The sequence below is a fragment of the Haliotis asinina genome, chromosome 3 (assembly GCF_037392515.1).
Source record: "Haliotis asinina isolate JCU_RB_2024 chromosome 3, JCU_Hal_asi_v2, whole genome shotgun sequence".
Lineage (NCBI taxonomy): Eukaryota > Metazoa > Mollusca > Gastropoda > Lepetellida > Haliotidae > Haliotis > Haliotis asinina.
This window is the reverse complement of record NC_090282.1, coordinates 28731222-28756584: the sequence shown is the minus strand read 5'-3', so window position 1 is coordinate 28756584 and position 25363 is coordinate 28731222. Positions and strand designations below refer to the sequence as shown.

The window sequence follows — 25363 nt, the reverse complement described above, 5'->3', positions numbered from 1 at the left end:
GCCCTCACTACTATTTATATAAAGCTTTGCAATCTATCTGTCTTGCACAAAAAATAGCTTTCTATGTGCCTGAATATTGTTTATGTTAAACATCTTCTTTAGTGATGAAAACACAACACACAAACAATAGAAATGTTTATTGAACAATGCATTCAAATGGTAAGAAAATCAACAAGTTATGTCCCAGTGATATTAGCATTTATTAGAACAATTTAATGGACAAGAAACATCAAACTGCCATTTTACCTTCTTGATCTTATTTTGATGTTCATAATTTCACCTTTATAGGTATGTACATCAGATCAGATCTTTGCATCAGTGATGTCTATTTATGATCAGATGATAATGGAAAAGTGAATACCAGCTATGTTAGGGTCTAGGAGGGGTGCACACTGATACCAAATTTAATATTTCAGAGAACCTATATGATTGATGAAATAGTTTCCCTAACCTCTTTAACACGACAGTGAACACTTAGTGTAATGAGCACACATTGGGAAATACGAAGCTACAATTATTTAATATCTGTATCAAAACATACTATGTAAAAGGCAAGTCTGAACAACAAAAACAATGAACCTTGTGTGACTTTAAACACATAAAGACTGTTAGTGATAAGCAATGATTAACAATATACTTGACACAAAAAATTAAGGATCATAAATAGATTTTGCATACTGAGATAGACTACTGTCATAAATTGCGCCAAACAGTTTCACATTTCCTAACTTCTTTGTTGAGTATATATGAATTATTCCATGATAAATCAACACAAAGCAGCTGACTGTTGATGTTAATACTACATGACAATGGATTTCTCAATATACACCACCATCAGTCTGGGCAGACACTGAGACTGTGACCAGTCATTCCAGTATGCATATGTGTCAAGGTCGGACACGAGGAAGACTGACTGGTCACAGAATGGTAAATGAAATATGGTATCATCTCTACACACCGGCAATGAACACAGTAATCACTCATTAACAACTTATTATGCAGTCTCAAGGTTATCTCATCATACCTCATTCTGAATATGCTGGATTATGATTACAGCTCTTGTCAACTCTTACTAACAGAAGATTAAATGCCAGGTGATTGAGAGTAATGGTCAAATTTTGCAGACTAAGACTGTGTCATTAAGTCAAGTCAATCATCATACAACTAGTTAATTTCTCACAAAATTCTTTGCCAGATGACACAAATACATAAAGTGGACATAGAGAAAAAACTTAGTCTCCAAGGAACATGAAATAGAAAGGTCCTGTAATTAGCGAATAATAAAAATAATTTTCACTAAACTATCTCATTTCTTTGCATTACCTTAATGTTTCACTTAAGGTGCCTTGGAGCATCCTTCTATCAAGGTAAAATCCTGAGTACATGAGGGGAAGCTGATAAATGTTAATTCTGGTATGTTTTGTTAGCAGTGTGGGGAATAGTGAGGGCAAATACCAAAGTGAATGATCCTGTGGAATTCCTGGAACATATGTGCATGTACATAATAAGTGACAGTTACAACAGAGACAGATAAAGAAGACTATGTAAAGCACTTTTCACATCTCAGATTCTCAATACCCTTAACCTTACATTCAATACGATGTCTCAGTACGTGTCCCACATGCAGACGAAAACAATTAACATTCAGTTCATTATTTTGCATGCTTCTCAAAGATTTTGATGACGTCTTGCACGTCATCCTTAGAGCCTAGGTAGATGGGACTGCGCTCATGGATTTCCTTGGGTTGGATTTCAAGAATTCTTTGTCTTCCGTTTGTGGCCAGTCCACCAGCTTGCTCCATGATGAATGCCATCGGGTTACACTCATACAGTAGACGTAACTGAAACAATCAATCACATCGTGACCTATTGGTTGAGAAGTGATTATTTTCAAAGCATAGTGAATCTGGCTTAACAACTGTATCAGTTCAGTATATCACTGAGTCCCTTTAATGTAGGAGCAACTCACTAAGTGAAACCCAGGGAAGATCTTACCATAATTATGACAAATCTCTATTTTAGTCCCCTGAGTATAAATGTCTGGCGAGGTAACGCTACACAGTGAATTAAGCATCTTATTGAGTGACCATGGTTCTACCTCGTATTTGGCAACATGAGGAATCCAGATTGTACCCCAGCCATCTGCATGGTGATTAGCACTTATATCACCCACATGCTACTCTACTGCCATCATGTATTAGTTCTTTGGGCCATAGGACTCATAATGAATCAGTTTCATTTCGATTCATCTATATTTTGGTCGCGTACATCAAAATATCGCACACATATAACAATTATTTATACTCCTGAGTCCAGACGCTCTGTCATAATGCGGAGATGATTGTATGTGAGGACGATCTTTTTAAAAGTACACCTTTAAGAAAGAAACTTTTCATTACCATTGCACTCTTATCTTGTCAAAATTGTCTTGAAAATTAAATATAACAGGCATTTGTGTAACAATGTCTTAATATCAATACATCATCTATTTATAAACATTTATAATGCATCTGGATTCTGAAGAATCTGCAAGGGAAGAAAACTCACTTTTCCTTTCGGTGCCTCTGTGGTAGATGGATACATGAATATTCCTCCATATACAAGGGTTCTGTGAACATCAGCTACCATAGACCCGATGTAACGCCCACCATAAGGTTTGCCAGACTGTAAACACAGAGACCATGAAAGATCACAAGGCCATAACATGCTTTCTTATTTGTGTTTTCATCGTAATTCCTTAGTTACTATATTCAATGTATTACCCCTTCTGTTGCATTTTGCACCCCAGTGAACAACTTGTAGACCAGTATTTAAGTATTTCTGCATTAGGTTTTGGCACTAACATTCACTCTCTTGAAGAAGATGTAATTTGCTTGTTATTCACCTTGCTCAAAGGCTGAATGTTGAACCCATTGATTAGAGTAATTCTATCCTTCCAAGGAGGAAGTGTAGATGAGTGGACAGTATAGGATCCAGGTCTAAGAACCCCAGTCTCTAAGCTATTATTTTTCAGAAATTATAATTTCAACTATTTATTTTCACCATAGAGACTTGTGCAGGCTAGCTTGTTGTATACAGTGGAAGCTGTCAAAACCAGCATCTGTCCAATCCAGCAAGTTGTCAACACCAGCATAAAATCTCTGCCCCACTTGTGACTTGTACACTTATAATCAGCTCTACAATATTTACTCAGTTCCAATGAGTGCCGGTTTAGACAGCTTCCACTGTACTGCTATATTACATAAGCACAACCTTGCCCACTCTCACGGGGAGAATCAACCACTGCATTGATTAATGTGAATACGACAGTTTTGTTTACAAAAATGAATAATAAGTAAACACTGAAAACATTCTGTATTTTAATGCCATTTTTCTGTGGTGGGTGGTAAGGGATTAAGGCAAAATACTTCATTTGTTTATCAATATTATTGCTGTATTAAAACAGGGGGGTCTTTGCTTGAAACTGAATAAACATGAATTTTTTACAACAATGGAATGAAACTGAATGGTCCCATCAAAACCTTAACGCCTGACCAGCATATGCTGTAACATATGTTATACTTGAGATTACACTTGCTTAGTAAAGTACAAATTCTAGTACTACCAGAGGGTACACAAAGTCCACAACTTAGACTACCAGTTGTCTGAATTTTGTGGAAGTTGTGATGGATGACTGTGTACTGGCAATCTGGTGCACAACTCTGAGGGTGTGGATTGGAATTCCTGGATGGGATCTAATGCAAAAAGGTACTAGAATTTGTCCTTTACAAAGATAGTGTAATCCCAACATCTGCTGTGTCACCCACCTCCGGGAACTTCTTGCTTTTCACATACTCTCGTGTTGGTTCATCCCAAAACTTCTCATAACCTTCATTGAGGGAGTAAATCTTGCCACGGGGTTTACACTTGATGTTCTTCTCTGTCAACAGGAACTCTCCAATGGCCTGAAAGACAGGTCCAGCAAGGTCAGACTCCTAGATATGATGTACACCAGACAGAATCAGTTTGTTGGCATTACTATGAGTTAATCAGTTATTTCTTTTAACTCAGCTTTCAACAAAAATTTAAGCCATGACCAGTAACACAAATATGATGCAGACGTATCCCAACCATTTATGCATTTTGGTAACCATGGCGATGATAATCGTCAAACTGAATGATATTTCGGTGGTAGTATGAGTTAACCAGTTGTTTGACTCACTGGATCATACATGAAGCCATTGACCCCATTTCCTGTGGACAAGACCACCATGGTGGCGCTGCCATACAAGGCGTATCCTGCCGCCACAATCTCCGTCCCTGGCTTCAAGACATCCTTCACTGTGGGCGGCCCATCTCCATTCTGAAACACATTATCTCAATGATCTGAATCATTTTCAAAAAAAACAAAAAAACATCACCTGGCAATGTGAATCACATGTTCCAGAAACATCACCCAGCAATCTGACTCCCATGTTCTATAAACAACATCCCCTGGCAATCAAACATTTCAGAAGCATCACCTAGCAATATAAATCACATTTTCCAGAAACAGTATCACTTGGCAATATGAATCACATGTTACAGAAACATCACCCGGCAATATGAATCACATGTTCCAGAAACACCATCACCCAGCAATCTGACTAACATTCAACAAACATCACGTATCAAACATTTCAGACACCAGTAGAGGGATAACATGTCAGTCAACCCTGTGCAAAATTACTTCTGACATAACCTAAATTTTAAACTGCATACTACATTCAGTAAAAATATTAATCATATTCTCTATGACTCATGGATGTGACCAAAATACTGTATTAGATTTCAATGAATTTCTATGACATGCTGTGAGAGTCAGTGTGGCTAGACAATGCTTTGTACAGCTACATATCAAGTATAGCACATGCCATGTTGATACAGGAAGAACATCTGTAGGAATACAAGACAAATGTCCACAACAAGCATGGTGAGTGCTGACAGACCGATGATCATAATTGGGGTTAATCTGTGATCTGAACCCACCTTCCTGTAAATACCAAAGATGGAACCAATAGACACGAGGCAGTCAATGTTGGAGGAGCCATCAAGGGGATCAAAACACACAATGTACTTTCCCTGGAATAAAATACAGATTCATAGTTATCAAACAGATATTGAGAGATATATTTCCTCAGCGCTACATAATAGCACTTTGTACAAAATAACCAGCAAATAATTGCCTGATAAAATCATGTAACTATTTCTCAGTGTTCACTACTGATATGACATGTTTATCATAACAGAATTCACAAGGGTAGTGCCTTCTATTTTAAGCCACAGGTAACCTTGCCTATTGACTACAGGTTGCTGGGCGCCCATTCTAGACTAGGGCCCCATTCCACAAGGCGATTGTAATGCTAAGATGATCACAACTGCCATACTTTAACATACTTTCAAAACTAATAGCGCTACAATGGACCCTGATCTGTAACTACATACATCAAACACTTGTTTTCTCGAGGGAATCATTCATTAGATGTTTGGGCTAACCCCTTGCATATTAATGTAAATCATTAAATTTTTGCGAGTATGATATTTTTGCAAAAATTGCGAATGACTTGAGCTCGCAAAAATATCATGACGCAATTTGCTGGCAAGAAGGCAATGAATAATCAGCAAACAACCTGTCATATCTTCGCTTTATTATTCACCAGTTCATATAATCAACAATAGATCTAGACAATACATATATTAAGCAATGACAACAACGTTAGGAAAACATCACTGATTGCATACATGCGGATGTACTCCACTGAATGGTGTTAAAGATTAGCGACAAACTTTAATATGTGATTGGATTTACCTCGGATAAAACTTTCAGATGCAAGTAAGCTTTGAAACTGTCAGACTAAACTATGTTTTGAGAATTAGGCAAGTCGCAAAAATATCATGACGTAAAAACGTCTGTTGGTCGCCACTCACAAAAATATCATAACACAAAAATTTCGTGATTTACAGTATTTTATTACTTTCTTTAATGGAAATTACCCTTGATAATGCATGTAAAATCCTACTCAGAACTAAGATTCATGAATAATTGCATGTGCATGGTTTACATCCATAGGTATAACCACTCACAGAGTTTTTTCACTTTTAAATGTCTTTTAAATATTCAGTGTCAAGAAACACCAGTATATAACAACTCCTTCATTCTATTTTTTTGTAACTTTGCATGAGATAAAATGATTCAGTACCTGCAGCTTTCTACAGGAACATACTATTTTCCTGACAACTAATAGTGAGTGAGTGAGTTTAGTTTTACATCGCACTTAGCAATATTCCAGCTATATGGTGACAGTCTGTAAATAATCGAGTCTGGACCAGGCAATCCAGTGATCAACAACATGAGCATCAATCTGCGCATTTGGGAACTGATGACATGTGTCAACCAAGTCAGCTAGTCTGACCACCCGATCCCGTTAGTCGCCTCTTACGACAAGCATAGTCACCTGTTATGGCAAGCATGGGTTGCTGAAGGCCTATTCTACCCCGGACCTTCACGGGTGTGACAACTAATAGCTATTATTGATGGTATGTTGGCCATAAACATGATAAATATAGCTGAAATTTATGTCATATGAAAATATATCCAGATGACAGAGGTGGCAAATGCAAGATGTTTGGTGGAGAAACCATGATGATCTGGGTTAGAACTGGTTCTCATGCTTGCCATAGTTCAAGGTGGTGGGGTGGTCAGGCTCACTGACCTGGTTAACATACGCCATCACATCCCAGTGGCAAAGAGTGATGTTCATGCCACTGGACTGTCTGGTACAGACTGACCCCATATAGCTGGAATATTACTGAGTATGAATTATCTACAGTGATGACAAGCACATCCTATTAAAATGTGCAGACATTCTCCAAGCTGTATATAATTTCATATGTGACCGCCTTCACTGAATACTGATCACTGTTTACAGCAATGATGCATCTGGATGAAAAACCTGAAAAGTACCAGTTGACAGGAAGACCAGCTAAGATAGATAAATGCTCTGTTAATCAGGATCTGAATTATAGATACTTTACTTCACCTTTACAAAATGAAAGGTAGCCAGTTTTCAGAACACTTTGAGGGTAAAACTGGGAAATGTTAGTTAAATTGTCTTCAGGTATAGTGAAGTGCAAACAACCTTATAGTTTTTGTTACATTCCCAGATGAGATATAAATTTATACATAATACAATGACAGAATAATGATTTTAGCATTTTGTGGTTTCTTTTGTAAATTACTTAGTTGTTGACAACCTCTTCATGGGGCACTGAGGCGGAGCGACTAATGTTTCTTGCCAACGGTCTAATTACGAAATCAAACTGCAAATTGGTCAGCGCCCGCTCCGGTTCACATTAGCAGAATTTCTTCACCTAAACAGTCAGGAGACCAGATGCCCATCATATGCCATTTTTTAAAAATATCCATGGTATACCTTGTCTGATCGTAACAAGATATCCCAGTAGTGTATTTTTTTATTTCGGATGCTTGGATAGTACAGTGACTGATCCAATTTCATCCTATTTCTGTGTTTTTTCCCCTCGATATTTAATCACATTATGTGAAAATATGATGTCTACAGGCACGTAGCGAGCCATTTGTTTCTGTCCGAAAGACTGTAAAGCTTTATATTCAGATAGTTTTGAGTGTTGGCCCAGCTGTGATAGCAAATATCATACGTAAATTTTGGTAGCTATGGTAGCTACCCTGGTTTATTATCTATGATAATAAAAAGACACAGTTGATTTATCTGAATTCGTAAACTAAAAACAATGACTTTGCCACTGGTAGAGAAATCTGAAAATTTTCTTACGTAAAAAAAACCCTGATTACACCTATTCTCCCAAGTACACAGCAAATGCCTGTATTTATTTCTTATGTAACGAAAATAGTTTCAGTGTTTTCAGGCTGAATGCGACACAGAGATTATATCTTCCTTGCTGTAACTAGCTTTTGATGGTGTAAACCTACTCGTGTTATTTGTCATCATTCTCTTGCTGGTCAGTTAATGAGTTTATAACAGGTATAATGAGTGGTAATAGCACTCAGATTACTCAACAATGGTTCCCATTTGGCATTTCTCCTGTCTGGAGTAATTACTCAACATTATAAATTAAGGCAAAGTGGCAAAGTGTAGTGGCAAATGTATTGTATGTTACATATGTCATATTTGGGATTTCACTTTCTTAGTAAAGTACAAATTCTAGTACTTTTTTTGGTTGAGTCCCATCCGGGATTCGAACCCGCACCCTCAGAGTCAGGCACCTAATCGCCAGCACACAAAGTCAGCCGCCTAGCCCGCTCAGCCACCGCGACTTCCACAAGTCTGATGCGGACATCATACAATTAGTTGCCAGATGTGCTATCTTGGGTGACACATCAGATGTTTATCAGGTTTTCACCAATGTGAAAGACGTGAAACGATGTGTTACTTTTTCGCAAATTAGACTGTTGTAAGTCACACGAAACAGAGCAGGATTATTTACCAGCTTCAGATGAATGGAATATCATTCTTTTATGTGGATATTGATGGATACATTCCCGAACAAGGTAGTAGCCTGACATTGTTGCTATAAAATTAGTCTGTTTTACATTCATTATTTTCATTTTGTTTTAATTTATTTGTTGTACCATTCAGCAGAATCTATATGACAGAAAACACACACTAGATTGCGTATGTGTGTGAAATAGGATCCACATTGGCAGTCTATACATTCTTTAAATGTTACAGTCATGCTAGAAATTTACTATAAGTATAAGCAGACAGTGTGTTCTTTTATTAATTTTCAAAATCATACAAATATGACAATAAACCTTTTAGGGTTATGAGACAAAATATTGAGATGTACATTGGCTTCGTTATTTTTCCATCCTAATAGTTTTTTACCATTTCTACCACTGGCAGATGATTAACCTTCAAAGTGTTTCATTTCTTTTCATAATACATTTGTAATGAAGTAAAAATGACTTCACCTTAGTTGATCTGTCTATAATTAAATTCTCAGTTGCACATACGGACTGTGCAGCAGAGGTTATGAACCAGTCACAAATTCTGGGATATCATCCGGGTACTCATGGGAGAAAAACAATAACAAAAAATTTAACCAGTCCACGGAAATTGCTTCGCATCAGTGCCCCTTTAAAAGTGAGATACACTAGTGGTGTTACGATTAAATGAAATAATCGAATAAACAAGCAAGCAATCGATCACATTTTCCCCATAATCAAATACAAACAATTTGGGAGCTACTGTTTTAGTCTTTGAAACACTTGGGCATGGAAGATTTTCGAAGTTGTCAGGGTCTGAAAACTTGCTAAATTCCTAGAAAACCCACTGAAAGTCATGATTATTTCTTGAAGATTCCATCAAGTACATCTTCATGATGTCATCACTTTGAAGTACAGTGGAAGCTGTCTAAACTGGCACTCATTGGGACTGAAGAAATAATCCGGTTTAGACAAAGGGCCGGATTGTAGAGCTGATAATAAATGTATGAGCCACGAACGGGGCTGAGATTTTATGTCAGTGTTGACAACATGCCGGATTGTACAGATGTTGTTTTTTTCTGTTTCCAACAGTACTTTAGTACAATATGCCTTCAAAGATCATAATCCATAGTCGTGTATTGTGATGAAAAGCTTTCATATCTTATTATCAAATGAGTGTACCATCAAAATAAGAATTTACAACATATCGATGCCTGAGTGTGGAAATGGGTCAGTGTTGGACGAAAATAGTTTCAGGTCATCAGTGTCCATCCCACAGGAAGTACTGATTGTCAGTCAGTTGCCTAGCTGATTAGAATGAATGCTGGTGATAGTTTCTGCAAGAGAGAACCTGAATTTATAGTCCACCAGCTTCAGGGGTGTAGAGTAGGTAAGATCTTACGACAAAAATTCACGAAATGGATTGCATTAAATTGTTTAAAATTTGTTGCTCAGCATCCCTCAAATTTACTATACTGCAAATAGGACATGTCAAAATAACCCACATTGGCCTAACAGGGTATTCAGTGGGATGCATAACAGGGTATTCAGTGGGATGCATGAGAGGACATCCAGTAAAGCATGTTTACTTGTAAAATTGGGCAAAACTTGGAAAAAATACTAGCTGCTGAAAACAATAGATCAGACTATAGATGGCAATTAGGTCACTCGGCCAGGCATGATGATGGACACCTGGCATTAAATGCATGCGGTGCCCACTTGCACAAGGGGTCATCTCAAAGACATTGTGCTTTTTCATGTGTGTTGAATATATCTCATCTATTGATAAAAATCTAACAAGTCTTTCTTTCATGAAGTTCATATTTAGATATGTAAATTAGTATGACACTTCATACCCACAGAAAAGCATCATATTAAATGTCTCAAAATATATAGGTGACGTGACTACCTGAAGATCGGCAAGACTGGATATTGTTATATCTGTTAGGACATGCATTGTACTTCCCTATAGGATTATCATATTGTAGCTGATATCTCTCTCATCCGTCCTGATTTTGCTTTTGGGACGACCCCTCCTACCTGTTTCTTTTCATAGTGATAGTGAGACACCACTGTAGCTACATCCTCAGTAGTTCCAGGATAAATTATATTATTATTTTTCTATGTCAGCTATCAGTTATAATGAAGTTAAGTCTAATTTCAAAATGGACATTTAAAAAGTGTCCTCTGTGATACAATATCATCACACACTAATTTGCATGAAGCCATGGTGTGTTCCAAATAAGTTCATTTGGACTCTGAAAAAATCTGCATTGCTCAATTCTGCACTAATCTCTCCTCAGTGAAGTCCTTTTTTCATGTGTCCTATGTCCCTACTAGTGGAATTGTAGTTGGGCCAAACTTATTTTAACAGATATTTCATACTTTGGCATATCGTCTACATAAACTGTAGAGATGAACATGCAAAAAATTTTTTTTTTATTTCCAACAGTACTATAAATGACATTACTTACCTTTATTAGTTCTATATTCCTCTTTTCAAACAAAATATTCTCCTTGAGAAGATTCATTCATTGTCAAATCTTAACCACAAGTATGTCAAATTTATCACCTCCCACATTGCCTGACAAATATTTGAAAGACAGAAGCGGGGCTGATTTTGTGTCATTTTGGTGGAATCTGTCGTGGACTGGCCTACCTGTTTGTCAGTTTCCACTTCGATAACAGTTTCATTTTCCTCTGAGACCAGGAGGCAGGTTGTGTAAGAGGACTTGAGCATGTTGACAAACAAGTCATTGGACAACACATCCAGCTTTTTCACTTGGTCTCCCGTGGCATTGGCTGTTCCAGAGATCCCATAGCTGGAAATAATGTTTTACTGAAGTTCAGCGAATGGAGAGATTCCCATAACATATATACTGTCAACTACCAAAATGGCATTACTGGGAATAATATTATACACCATTCCAAAAAGGTAGGGGATATTCCATTTTGTGCGCATACCACTAGTCAGTGCCAATGCATATGAGGAGTAACATATATCCATCCAGATGTATCATTTCCAAAGGAATGGAATAAATTGTCACATTTTCCTTAATTCCTCTTCATCTCCTTCCTCCTTGCTTTCATCATTTGCTTTTTATCAGTCTTGTAAATCCGATATCCCCTACTTTTTTTCTAATGGTATATATGAACAAACTTTGTCCTTATGAAAGCAGTCAGACTGTAACAGCCAGTAAGATCCCATTTTCATTTAAAAGTACTTTCCTGCAAACTAAACACTAAAACAGTCAACTCAAGAGATCAAGTGACTAATCCAGCACAGTCTTCTCCAGTACATGTATACCAGTAGTTAGTGAGTGCCAAGACAACACTGATGCATATACACTGAGCTAATAAGGCTTTTTAACTCATTAAGGCCGAGAGCCGCATATATGCGGCAAATTAATTAGCTTCTCACAGAGAGAGCCGCATATTGGGGGTAATAAAAAGCACCTCTTATTCAGCGAGAGCCGCATATTGGGGGTTATGAAAAGCACCTCTCATTCAGCGAGAGCCGCGTATTGGGGGTTTTACATTTTAAATTCGTACATTACCTATAATTTCAATCAATTTAGCAGTAATGATCAAAGCTTAGCCTTTCTTACGAGAGAGATTACTTTCTGTGTTAATCAGAAGAACTATTAATGTGTTTTGATAACAATTGCTTGCAATGTCGGGGGAAACTCTTCAGAAATTTAGCCCATGCCCCATCACCTGTCATTTCCAATGTGACAGGTATCTCATGATACGATTGGTCATAGATAACAAATCAGGGACTATATTGAACAGTTATGATACAAAACGTCCTATTCGGGAACTTTGATGACGCCCATCCCATGACCCTTTGTCTTATGTATGGCAAAGGAATAGCATTATACAATATGTATGCATGTATGTTCGTATATTTTCTGCGGCAAACTGTGAATCTGTTATATGTAAGTCACAGACTAGCTTATTAGTACTCTCCTTAAAATATTCAGTATACACAAGCAATGTATCAGCAAAAACGCTTCTTTCATAGATTATTATGCATGTGCGTAAATTCTTCTTTACTGCCATTGACATAGATGTTTTGAACAATTTAATCTCTCACAATGGTATGAGAAGGACATCATTTGGTTTAAGTATGTCTTACATACAATGAAACGGACTGGCAAACGTCGAGACATCAAATGCAGATGTTCAAGCTGTGATGTGTTTTTGTGCGTTAACTGTTTTGAGGCCTACCATAAAGACTTGTTCCAAGGACAATAACGCTTTATGCACTAGTTGTGTTGTACAAATGGTACGGTATACCATTCTTGTCAGTTGTTGGGCACAATGTGTGAAGCCCTCGCGATACTGCTGGAATATAGCTAAAATCGCTGTAAAACTAAATTCACTCATTCTTTTCAATTGTTGCATTTCAGTCGTTATTCTTTCACATGTCCAAAATACTAAGACATGTGTGTTCACCATCTGAGAACGAATACACTCATCATAGTGTCAGTCTACTGCCATATGTCTTACGTGTTTTTTTCATACATCATTACAATAACTGATGTTATGTTTACAATACACAAATTGTTGCATGATACTTGATACAGCTGAAACACAACATAGCCATAGGTCAACGATAAAGCCAATAATCAATCTCTACCCTATCACTGTGTCCAAACGTGCTCTTCAGAAATTTAGGCCACGCCCCATCACCTTGCCCTTCCTATGTGACAGGTTCTCAAGATACGATTGGTCAAAGTATCAGCCAATATAATCAGTAACTGAGATATAATGCGTTACATTCGGGATATTTTATCCCTTCACATGACGGGAAGCTTTGTTTAGCATCAAGTAATGATAAATGTATCATGCAGTATGTATGTGTAGGAATGGTGATGTATGTTTGCAGCGTTAAGTTAAGATGAACAAAGTGACAAACTATAAATCTCTATATGTTCCATGTTACTTACACACCTATTGATACTTTCCTTGAAATAGTCAGTAAGCACAAGCAATGTATTGGCAAAAAATCTAGACGATTATAATGCAAGCCCCCCTCTTTTTAAACTCTATTACAAATAATATATTATAATTCAGTCCATACGATGAGAGAGACAGGAGGAATTTGTATATTTGTTCATCTCGTACGTACAAAGACCGCGTAGGTTTTGATAAAAATACAGCACACACTGGCAAAGGGGTATGAGAGATACAGGTAATAAATTACATGAAATGCTGTAATATATGTATTCACATCGGCGTCTTTCCCATTTACATCTTTACGACACAATTAAATAATCAGTACTTGTTTGTGAGACTAGACAGTTTCCTGTCATATCCGAGACCTGCCAGGGAAATCAGGCATGATTAGCACTAATTAGCCTCGTCGCAGCAATCAGGCAGACAGCGAGGGGTGCCAGGTGTTGGGCAGTGGAGCGGCTCCAGGGCTTAATGAGTTAAACCACAAAAGACAAAATGTGGCTTTCTCACCTTGTTCCAACACGTGCAAACAGGTTTCCCCAAACTCAACAGTAGGTGTGAAATATATACCATCATTTATTACCCTAGTGGTCCAAGTATGGGTAGTTGCATACTACTCGTACGTCACATTATGTGTCATAACGACTTGACCGGTGTTGAAACGACTTGACATGAGATTCTAATGATTTGATTAGATAACCTCTCATTTGATGGCCTCTCAATTACGTCACATTGTGACTGAACTTCATTTCCATTCATAACAAACACGTGAATTCATTCATTCCACAACTTATATGCAATGATTGCGAGTCGAATTGAGACATTTATCTGTTGAAAAATATAAACGCAATGTTTCCACCAGTGATGTTAGCTAAGTGAAGCAACTACAACAGGATGCTATGGAGTAGTTTACTATAGGAGGCTGCTGTCTGAGGTGATGACAACTGACATGTATCATGACGTCGGTTACCAAGGGGGCAGAAGTAGTGACGTCATTACAGTGTGACATCATCCAAAAAGTGTACAGTAGTACAGCAGTCTTCGCAATTTCTTTCTGAAACCTGTTTCAGTTTGAAACCATAAAAATATCAAAATACACTATTTTGTCATTTTAATGCATGTAAAATGTGGGTAATAAATAAAATCCACACTCAGTCTCATTACATACAAATTATATGAAACTCATGACCTTTTGCTCGGTCAGATACCATAGGAAGGACACTCATTTTGTATAATTTGTATGTAATGAGTCTGAATGTAGTATTCTCTATGTATGTATTCACATACATGTAGTTCCTAAGATACGTCCAAAACAACTTCCCCTCCACACGGTATGATTACAAGCAATCTTATTAGCCAAGACACTGAACCAACAGCTCTATCTATCTTATTTCCTTATCTACAAGATTGTCTGCATCCTTTTCCTGTTTTGCGTCAACTGCTGGTCACATTTAATATTAGAAAGATATCTTTATTCATTTTCCTGCTGCTGTGGATATGTATGCATAAACAATGAGATGAGATAAACAAGCTCTTGCCTTACATTCACAAAAAAATACAGGTCGGTTTCTCTAACTATATCATAAAATAAGATCTTTCCAAAGCAAAGCAACTTAAAGCATAAGTTTATTTCATCATGTATACCAGTGGTCTGAATTTTAAAATTAAACAAAAAATAGTGACATTTTTTTTCATTTTGCAATCATTAATTATATTCCTTGCATACGTTATACAACAAACAAATCCTCTTCAATCAATAAAGGATGCAGCCAGGACCAAACTGCCCTATCTACTTTTAAGCCCACTCTTGTTGCCTGGTTTCCAGTCTTGACACTAGCTTCCTCCACCATGCTTAGTCATCCAATAATCTGTTGAATCAGCAACATTTCATGACCTTGACATTACAGTATATTTAGCATTACTTTTATTACACACGGATTCATCTTGGTCTGGTCATCTTGGGTAATAATCAGTGTACATAAACATTATGTACATCTGAAGATACATCAGGGCCCTAAAATTACATTCCATTCATAAACTATGGTTGTATGCCCTATAAAAGATCTAGATTACAACTGTTCTTCAGGAACACATGCTTGTTTATACGGGATCAAATGGTCATGCTTGCTGGCTTATTTGACACATTGTTCTACTGCTAGGGCTGTGTTAAAACAAATCTGAAAGTATAGTAAGTGGGTGAATATTGACTAAAGCTACATCAAATATTTTCACCAAGTCATGATGATTTGCAAATAAAATTGCCTGAATCATGCAGACACGCAAATAAACTTACAAATGTTGATTTACACTGTAAGTCTATGAGCCAGACCACTCCCAAGGAATCAGACACTCCATCTAACTCAGTACTCTGGTAACGTATCCTTACCTCAATACTCTTGGTAAAAAAAGCTAACCCCAAAATAAAAACCAATACTGGGCATGTCTCATCACAACATTGGTGGATGTGCAACCACACATTAAGTATACACTCCAAGTCACACTATTTCCATAAAAGTATGACATTGACATTTACTGCATACTTGAGTTTTTTGTCTCCAAATGAACGATGAATTGCAAAAGATCTGAAGATTGAGAATAGTCTTTCGCAACGCATTGATCTCATTTGGGGACAAAACGGAATGTAGCCATAATGACTCATCAAAAGTCTACATACATGAATGACAAATACTTTCGACAGCTTTTTCGAAGACTGCTGTTGAATTTCACTGTTTTCAACATTGGGTGACTAATGGTTTCTGAGAAGATTTACATGAATCAGATTAAACTTAGTGAATTTGAGCGAGTGAGTTTAGTTTTACGCCACTTATAGCAATATTCAAGCAACATCATGGCAGGCTACAGCAGAAATGGGCTTCACACATTGTACCCTAAAGGGGAAATGAACAAATCAACAATTGAAGATGAAGTTCTAAACAAGTTTCAGGTAATGGCACAATATAAAGTCAATAACACATCACAATTGGATTCATTTGGGAGATATATTTCCAAAGCCTTTTCAAGGCAAATATTTTTTCAGATCCCTTAAATTCAAGGCCTTTTGCAGTCCTGTGCACAACTCTGAATATCAGTAAAATGAAAAATCAGATGAGTAAGTGAGTAAGTCAATGCAAGTGACTCCACAAATGGGCTTCATACATTGCATCTATGTGGGGAATAGAACCTGAATCTTTGTCGTGCTTTAACCACTTGGCTACCCCACCGCCCCAGTGAACTTTGAAGCATTTGACATGTTATGACACAAGAGCTACTCGACAAATTCATGAAAACCAGAGCACTGCTTCTGTGGACAATATGTTTTCATGCATAGAACATAAGATGTGAATTCTCCTGAACCATATGGCAATAAATATGATTAAATACACAAGTAACTATACCCTGTCATATTGCTGCTAGTAACAGATCAGACTGTGCCCAAAACGGGATTTATTTATGATATTGTTTCATCAGTCCCTCCTGGATTGCGCGATTCTGCATTTGCAGAAAAAATCGCGGAATTTACCTTTCATTGCACAAAAACGTATGGTCCGTGGAAAACGCATTTTCTTGCAGAATCCGTGCAGAATTTGCCACCTTTCTGCCATGGAATTTGCTTATTTCAAAAACTGAGTGAAAATGGGCTGACAGACGAAATGAAAAGTAGAGTTAATATAAAAAGTAGGATCGGTTACACATAAAACGAACTGACATATTTACTGTCGCAACATTTTCAAAATAATGATGATTAAAGATACTTTATTAATAAAGCAAGTTTTGGGCATCTTTCAAATAATATTAGATGAACTTGACACTGCAATTACGTTCTCAAAATCCATCATTTTGAAAATTGAAATCATTGCAGATTTAGTTTAAGTATAAAATTGTTATTTGCACGAAACAGGAAGTTGTTGGTCTGAATCCAAGTTACGAATGAGAGGAGAGAAACAACTTTCAGCAACTGTTTAATTCTTAAACACAGAAAAAGGTGTGGGTGCTTTGTCATCAAACTTACTCAAGATGTGATGTGTACTGTTGACTTAACTTTATATCTGTGTTTGAGAATTAAACTAGGAACATCTGTATACTGGTTTTGTTGTTTTTCCTAAATGTTTTAACTGCAGAATGTCGTGCAGAATATTGAAAAATAGGGTGCAGAATTTGCTTAAATTTGCCACAGAATTCTTACAAATTTGCAGCAGAATCCTGGAGGGACTGTTTCATTCCTGCTGCGGTTCAATAAAACTAATAAAAATAAGAAAACCTCCAGAATCATGAGTGATTTTACTTTTATGCTGCTTTTACTTTTAGCAATATTCCAGCAATATCATAGCAATATCATGGCAAGAGACACCAGAAATGGGCTTCACACATTTTACTTATGTGGGAAATACAAACCTGGACTTCGGCATGACGAGCATACGCTTCAACTACTAGGCAACCCCACCCCTCTCCCAGAATGAAGAGTCCAACACTCTGATGACCGGTGTTTAATAAGTATGTGTCAATGAATCAATATGAAATTCTGAGGATACCAGGTGTTTTTTTGGAAGGTGAGCATACCCTGCCCCACCAGTGACACCCATCGCAAGCACATGTAAAGTGCTTAACCTCACTGCTTGTTTTTTGCTTAAATATTCCAGCTATATGGCAGCAGTCTGCAAATAATCAGTCTGACAATCCAGTGTTCTGTAAATCTTTTGTCTGACTATCAAGTGGTCTGCAAATAATCTATCTGACAATCCAGTGATCAACATCATGCACATCAATTGGGACACGATGGCGTGTGTCAACCAAGTCAGTAAGCCTGACCACCTTATGTGGTTAGTGGCCTCTTACAACAAGCATGGGTTGCTGAAGACCAATTCTACCTCGGATCTTCACAGATCATACACTTAATCCTACAATGGCTATGTGGAACGCTTGAATTTGATTGGTCAATCAGACGGTATCAATTTGGATTGAAACTGCATCTGATTTCACAACACTTCACTGCACATGTATACAACATTGCTGCACTACTTCACAGCTTCAACACCAACATGGCTAATATCAACGCAACAGACGTGATGTAAATGCTTACAAAACTTTTATAAAAATTCGAAAAAATGCAATTATTTGATTTTCCTTCTGCAAATACTAGAGAAACCCACAATCATATTACCTTCTATTTTAAAAATACTCAAACTCAATTACAATACACCTTCTATTTTAAAAATACTCAAACTCAATTACAATACACAGCCCCAAACATACACAATATCCAACTTGTACTTGTATAAATCAGAAAGCCCTGTCAACATACGTCCCTATCTATAAAAAATATGCAGCAAAACATGAGTAAACATATATATATCTGGTAAATGATATATTTGTTTCCGTTTGGAATGGGAAATTCACAAGATAACGGTCAAGCGAAACACCAAATTTATGTCACTTATACACCATCATGTCCTGTTGCATCGTAAAAAAATAGATTTAAAAAATTGCACCACTAGAAATCTGCTCTTTGCTAGCTTCTCTGCAAAACTGTCACTGTTGGAGATCTATGTTCCAACAGTTTGAAAAAAGCTTGGCAATAATCCAGTCACAAGTGATGAAAACAATGTTCCAAGGAATCCAAAGTTTGTAGCATGTACACAAAGCAGTACTGTCACTCTTTCGTCGCATGCTGTGGTGGAGACACATGCGTGAAATCATGATCGACACTCATCGGTCATAAACCGTCTTTGATAAGTTAGTGGTCGTAGATCGTTCAGGAAAGGATATAAGCTTCAATTCTGCAGGGTTCAGATTTGACAGCCAGTCAACTATTTTCCATTGTCACTTCAAATTTCACCCTTTGCATGAAACACTGTCTCTTTTCAAACCCATTTCAAACTGTCGCGCTGTCAACAACTACTTCCAAGAACATAAGTAGGTCAGATGATTCAATTTTGTGGCCAGTGGTGTAGAGTACCACAGCACACAAAACAATAGGTTGGTTTTCAGTTGTGTAAAGCTGCGATTATATAAATCAAGCTTTTTGGTATTATGCTATTGCATTGAATAAACAGTACTTTCTCTTCTTTTTTCTTTGGACAGAATATTTTATATGTCGCAATGTTGAAAAAAAAAATACTAACAGCACCTAACACAGATAAATTAAATTCACCTCTCGTCCCACGCCAGTTTACGTAGTGCCTTCCACGGAATGGAGGAGTTCAATTTTAAATCGGTTATGGCAGAATGTGGAACCAAATGAGTAGCGTGTTGTTTCAATGATTAATTTAGAGACTATCAATACTGCATAAATTTCATTTAATTTCCCAGTAGAGTACATTTATCTCCTAAATATCCACAGGAACATAAGTAGATACAAAGAGTATCATGCATCAGTGAGTGAGTAGATTTTAAGTCACATCGGCCCTATTTCAGCCATATCATTGACTAAGTTATTATGCATCAGACAAAATCTGGGTAATTGAAAGAAATGTTTATCACTTTTCTACCTTTCAAGTACTATAAAACCTTTAAGAAGTCTTTGAATGCTTTATTCCATATTAAATACAAGTGGTATGAAAAACATCTATACAGATCTGGCATTGTGCATTGAGTGAATAGTACACTAACCTGCAACAGTTAGTGAGTATGGTTTTAGGCTGCTTTCAGCAATATTCCAATATTATCACAGCAGGGGACACCAGAAATAGGCTTTACACATTCTGTCCATGTTGGGAATTGAACCTGGGCCTTGAGCATGACAAGTGAATGATGTAACTACTTAGCTACTCCACAGCCCAAACCTGCAATATCTGTCTCTTTACTACACTGAGTAAATGATAAAACAGTCCCAACAATTCAGTCAAAACATGTAAATGTGTTAATAAATAAAACCTGACCTTTCATGAAATATAGGCCATCAATGTAAACAATGCCTGGCACATTTAAGTGTTTACTCTCTCTTTGCCAAGGGAATATTGTCAGTGAGTGAATACGGTTTTATGCTGCTTTTGGCATAGTCTGTCGCACAGACCCTGAAGTATAAATATCCAAGAAAGCCCATGCAAGTCTAGAAAATGTGGCAAGTCTAGATTTCGATAGCTTCTGAAAATGAAGAAAGTCTCAGGGCTCCATTTCATTATATTATTTTTTTTTCACTATGAACGTTTTTTCAGTAATATAACAGGGGAAGTATGTGTGTGTGTGCACGAGGGAGTTGGGGGTGGTAAAGAAGACGAGAGGGAAGGACACTAGAAATTTCCTTCACACATTGTACCCATGAGTGGAGTCAAACCCATTTCTTCAGTGAGAAGAAGAGGCACTTTAACCATTAGGCCACCCCACCGCTCCCCACTGTCACTCATGACGTTGAAAGGATTTTGCAGGTTCCAGATGTATAACTGGACTGTTCATAGGAGAATCATTTGCTACCTTATTGGTAAACACTGGGCTATACAACTTAATTTGTACTCAACAAATGAAAACAAGATGTACAGATTCAGGTACGGCACATGTAATTATTTTCAGTCAATAACTGATCCCACATTGCAAATCCATTCATTCTGTATTATGTAGAACTTATATCTTCAAAGCCTTTTCAAGGCAAATGAGATTAGTGCCTACATTCAAGGCCTTTAGTAGCCCTGTGCATATCATATTGTGCACATCCTATCATACATTAGTAAAATGAACAAACAATTCATAAAGTGCAATTTTGAATCAAGGTGAAGATACCAATCAACCCCTTAAGATCCAGGTAGGAACAGGTCTTCTTTCAGTAACTCATGCTTGTGACAAGAGTAGACAAACAGGATTGGATGGTCAGACTCACATACACATGTCCCAGTTGCATAGATCAGTGCTTATGATGTTACTCACTGGATCATCTTGTCCAGATTTTTAATTAGTTAAACATATAAGGACACATAACAACAAACAAACACAACTGATAAAGAAACTTGAATAAATTATGCTAGCTTGTCAATATCCATGTACTTGGAAACAGAGCCCCATATAATTGAGGCGACTTGAGTGTCATTGCCCTTTCCTCTCCTTATCAATACCCCAGTCCACTAAGCCTGGATCACTGTGGGCCACATGGGATAACAGGTGTGAACTTATAGGTCATCAGCACCCTCTGATGGTATTGGAAGATTAGCGACCATTCATAATTTATGGCTGGTGTGTGGGGTGTGATGATGATTTGTATGGAGTTGCATGCACAATGAAAATGACCCTCCATAAAATGAATGTGCAAAGTAAGTGACCCCCTACTTGTCATGTACAAAATCAATGTCACACCCCCAAGAACAAAATGGGTGACCCCTCTTAAAACCATCATCATCTCTCTCTCACACACACATGCACGCATGCATGCACAGACATGGAGACGCACACAGCCAAGTAAGAGCTCTGCAGGTACCCCTCGCCCCAATCAAAAGACAGAATTACAAACTGATATGCCTCCCTCACCTTATATATACATTCAATAAACTAGAACAGGCGTGAAAAACAATTAACAAACTTATTTCATTGTTGGAATAATACACCATAATATTATAAGGTGGAAATATTCTATGTAGAAAGAGTGGGGTACGTGCGGAACTCTTTCCCACAGCCATAAGCTATGAACGGTCTCTTCAAGGCATGGGTGATCTGTGAGTCTGACACCTGATCTTTACTCACAGTATCAATCACCTGATATTTTGGCCCAGTCTTGATTACACTTAAAATATTGCAGACTGCGGTGTTACAGACAGACAGACAGACAGACAGACAGACAGACACACACACACACACACACACATCGCACGCCTACAACCTCAAGCAAAGTTTTATCAGTAGATAATATTAAACACAAACATAGGGTTCAAAAGCCAAGGTGAAGGTCGCCCAAGACACTTTTTTGAGTATGATTTACTTTCGTGATTTCACAGAAAACTTCATAACAGTTCATTTACTTAGTGAATTATTGAACAATTAGTTCAGTGTTGGTAATCATCAGAAATGTCGAACACTTACAGGTGATGTATCCCCGCTTTCCTCACAGCTGATGAAATGGCCTTGATGGCTGTGAGAATGGCATTGATAAGTTGGGTCAGGTCGCCTGTCGCTTTTGGGAACTGTCTCTGCGATTCTAGCACAAAACGCGTGAGCGTTATGCAGTCAGTATCAATCGCGCTACCAGTGGAAGTCATGTTGAACTCAGTCAAACTGCACGAGGCCTAACCAGACCTTAGTCCCAGCTCTTGTAAATGTGTGCAAAATGCGCTGTGTCACTTGGTTGAATGTGCCCACGAAACGGTCATGTGACAAGTGGCGACAATTTTATTGGATAAGAGGGACACACCTCCGGGATGTAACCTTCACGTGCCACGTGCAGTTGAAAATAGTAAACAAGTGCTCGAATGACGAATTAAAGATCTTTTCCTTTACCTTTATTGCATCATTGATAATTTTGAGAAAATATACCAGCTTCTTACAATACACAAACAAAAATGTAATCAACTGTTGTCATACTAGTCTAATATTTCGGATTTCGTGTATGGAAGGAGATAAATTAATCTGTCATGATCGTGATCAAGACCAGGGATTATTTACAGATAGTCTCCCTGTCTAGGCTAACAACTAGACTCTGAAATGAACACATTTTACTGAAAAAAGTTCATATGAAAAAACGTAATGAAACGGAGACCTGAGACCTTCTTCATTTTCAAGGGTTTCAAGGGAATCTAGACTTGCCACATTTTCTGACTTACATGGACTTTCTTGGATATATTTACTCCAGGGTGTGTCAGACAGACAAGATCGTGATCCAGTTTCATAAATTAATACATGACTACCATGACGGTCTCATGTCATTATTATGTATTTTAGAAAGAGGTGTCATAATGATGTAGGTGGACAAACGAATAAGAATCTACATGATCTACAATGTGAAAATGGTTGTACAAGAAATGGCTTATAGTGTTCAGCAACATATACATTTTCATTTTCTCGCTTATATCATACATTACTAGTTTTGTTGTGAATATTTAGTTTGTTTAAAACCTGACATTTGGGATCACTACACTAACCAGAGGTTAACTACATATCTCTAAATGTTTATAATTTGTTATATACGTTTCTAGACTTAAGAACAGCCGGGTTAGACCTGATTTAGCAACCCATGCGTCTAGCGGTGATCGGATGTCGGGTGTTACTGCAGGTACCAGCTTGAGACTTGGAGACAGTTGGGTTAGACTTGCGGCAAATCTTCCTATATTCACATGTTTTGAGAAATGACAGATATAGGCCTAGCTTTAATTAACTGACTTAAATCATCTGCACTTCAAATATATAGATAGATTTATGAACGTGTAGTAGGTATATGTACCAACTTGTGACTTGGGGACAGCTGGGTTACACAGACTGGCTGCAAGTCTTCCTCTATTCACACGTGTTAAGAAATGACATGTATCTTTAATTGGCTTGAAGACATCAGCATTCCAAACATATAGACAGATTTATGAACGTGTAGTAGGTACATGTCAACGTAAACATTATTGACTGACACAGAAGCAAACATCGTGCTCCAAAACGATGGTCATGATTGCAAATCACAGATCCATTTCACACATGATTTATAACCTTGAAACTGAAACAGTATCGAACATATTGAACGTCTGCGAACACTTTCCACTTTGAACGATGTTCAGACTGTCTGTAACAGGCAATATGTGAGTGAACGGTCGTCGTTACAGGTTGCGTCAGTCAATGGTTGCCACGCGTGTTTGAGTCACGTGTCTGAATGTCAAGATATCATAGCTTAGACGTCATGACGATGGCTTTCCCGACGTATATATCTTCCTTAAGTATTATGAAAGATGAAAAGAAGAAATATCCCATTAAACTATATTAATTGAGAATACATACAGATAAAAGTATTATTTCAAGTAATGAAATACTAGTATTCATAAGTAATGTTAATGCAAGTAAAACACTTCCCAGTAATGATTTACAAAATAGTTTAAATAATAAACTAACGGACAAAAGAAACGATACAAAATCGAAATCAGTGAGATTAAAGGGCGACAATGATATTGTGAGACCACCATTGTGAAAAAGGAAAGTGAATTTTAATAGTAGGTGTATGGGCATCATATATTTACACTAACGTATGTGTATACTCCAGCCCCCGGAAATAACCGAACACACCAGTCTTACCTTTCATGTGTTTGAACATCTGTGTCTTTCTCCACATGTGTTGCAGTATCACAGCATCTGAGACTTTCTCCACATGTGCTGCCATATCTTTACACCCATGACATTCCTTACATGTGATGTTCCGTGGGGCAGGTGAACATACATGTACAACTAATAAATCCTATTCTCAGAAAATATTCCTTGGCAACGATTTGGATGTTTTCCTCGGAAGTCTCAACTGATATACAGTATGGTTCAAAATTATTGAGAATAGCTAAAGCATTTCATATTATTAAACGAGAACAAATCAGATAAAATTGAATGTATTGTAAAGTGAACTGACCTTTTCATGTTGTGTAGATAACAATTTAATATTTTATCAAGTCTCCTTGAGCTTCACGGCACAGTCTAAGACGGGTAGGCATACTTCCTATCAGAGAGGTTAGTGTCTCGTGAGTTATGCTGTCCCAGTATCGGACCACTTCTCTCTTCATGTCTTCAATTTTTGTCAACCCCTTTTGATTCACACATTCCTTCATCATCCCCCAAATGTTCTCAATGGGATTTAAGTCAGGACTATATGCAGGAAATGGTAATGCAGTCACATTTTTCTCCTGAAACCACTGCTTTGCATGTTTTGCGGTGTGTTTAGGATCATTATCCTGCTGCAAAATCCAGTCATTTCCATAAAACACATGTGCACTTGGAAGGAGAAAATTATCTAATATGTTAGTGTAG

At 37.4% G+C, this 25363-nt stretch overlaps 1 protein-coding gene across 1 annotated transcript; it reads right to left on the bottom strand.

Annotated features, from left to right (window-relative positions):
• Positions 1-122: 122 nt before the first annotated feature.
• Positions 123-22758, bottom strand: LOC137277778 (fructose-1,6-bisphosphatase 1-like). Its single transcript, XM_067809702.1, has 7 exons — positions 22463-22758; positions 11163-11325; positions 5008-5100; positions 4202-4342; positions 3807-3944; positions 2548-2664; positions 123-1841 (listed from the first exon to the last, which is right to left on the bottom strand). The coding sequence occupies exons 1-7, from the start codon at positions 22636-22638 to the stop codon at positions 1653-1655; spliced, it is 1017 nt and encodes a 338-aa protein (XP_067665803.1). The 5' UTR covers positions 22639-22758; the 3' UTR covers positions 123-1652.
• Between the last annotated feature and the right edge of the window lie 2605 nt (positions 22759-25363).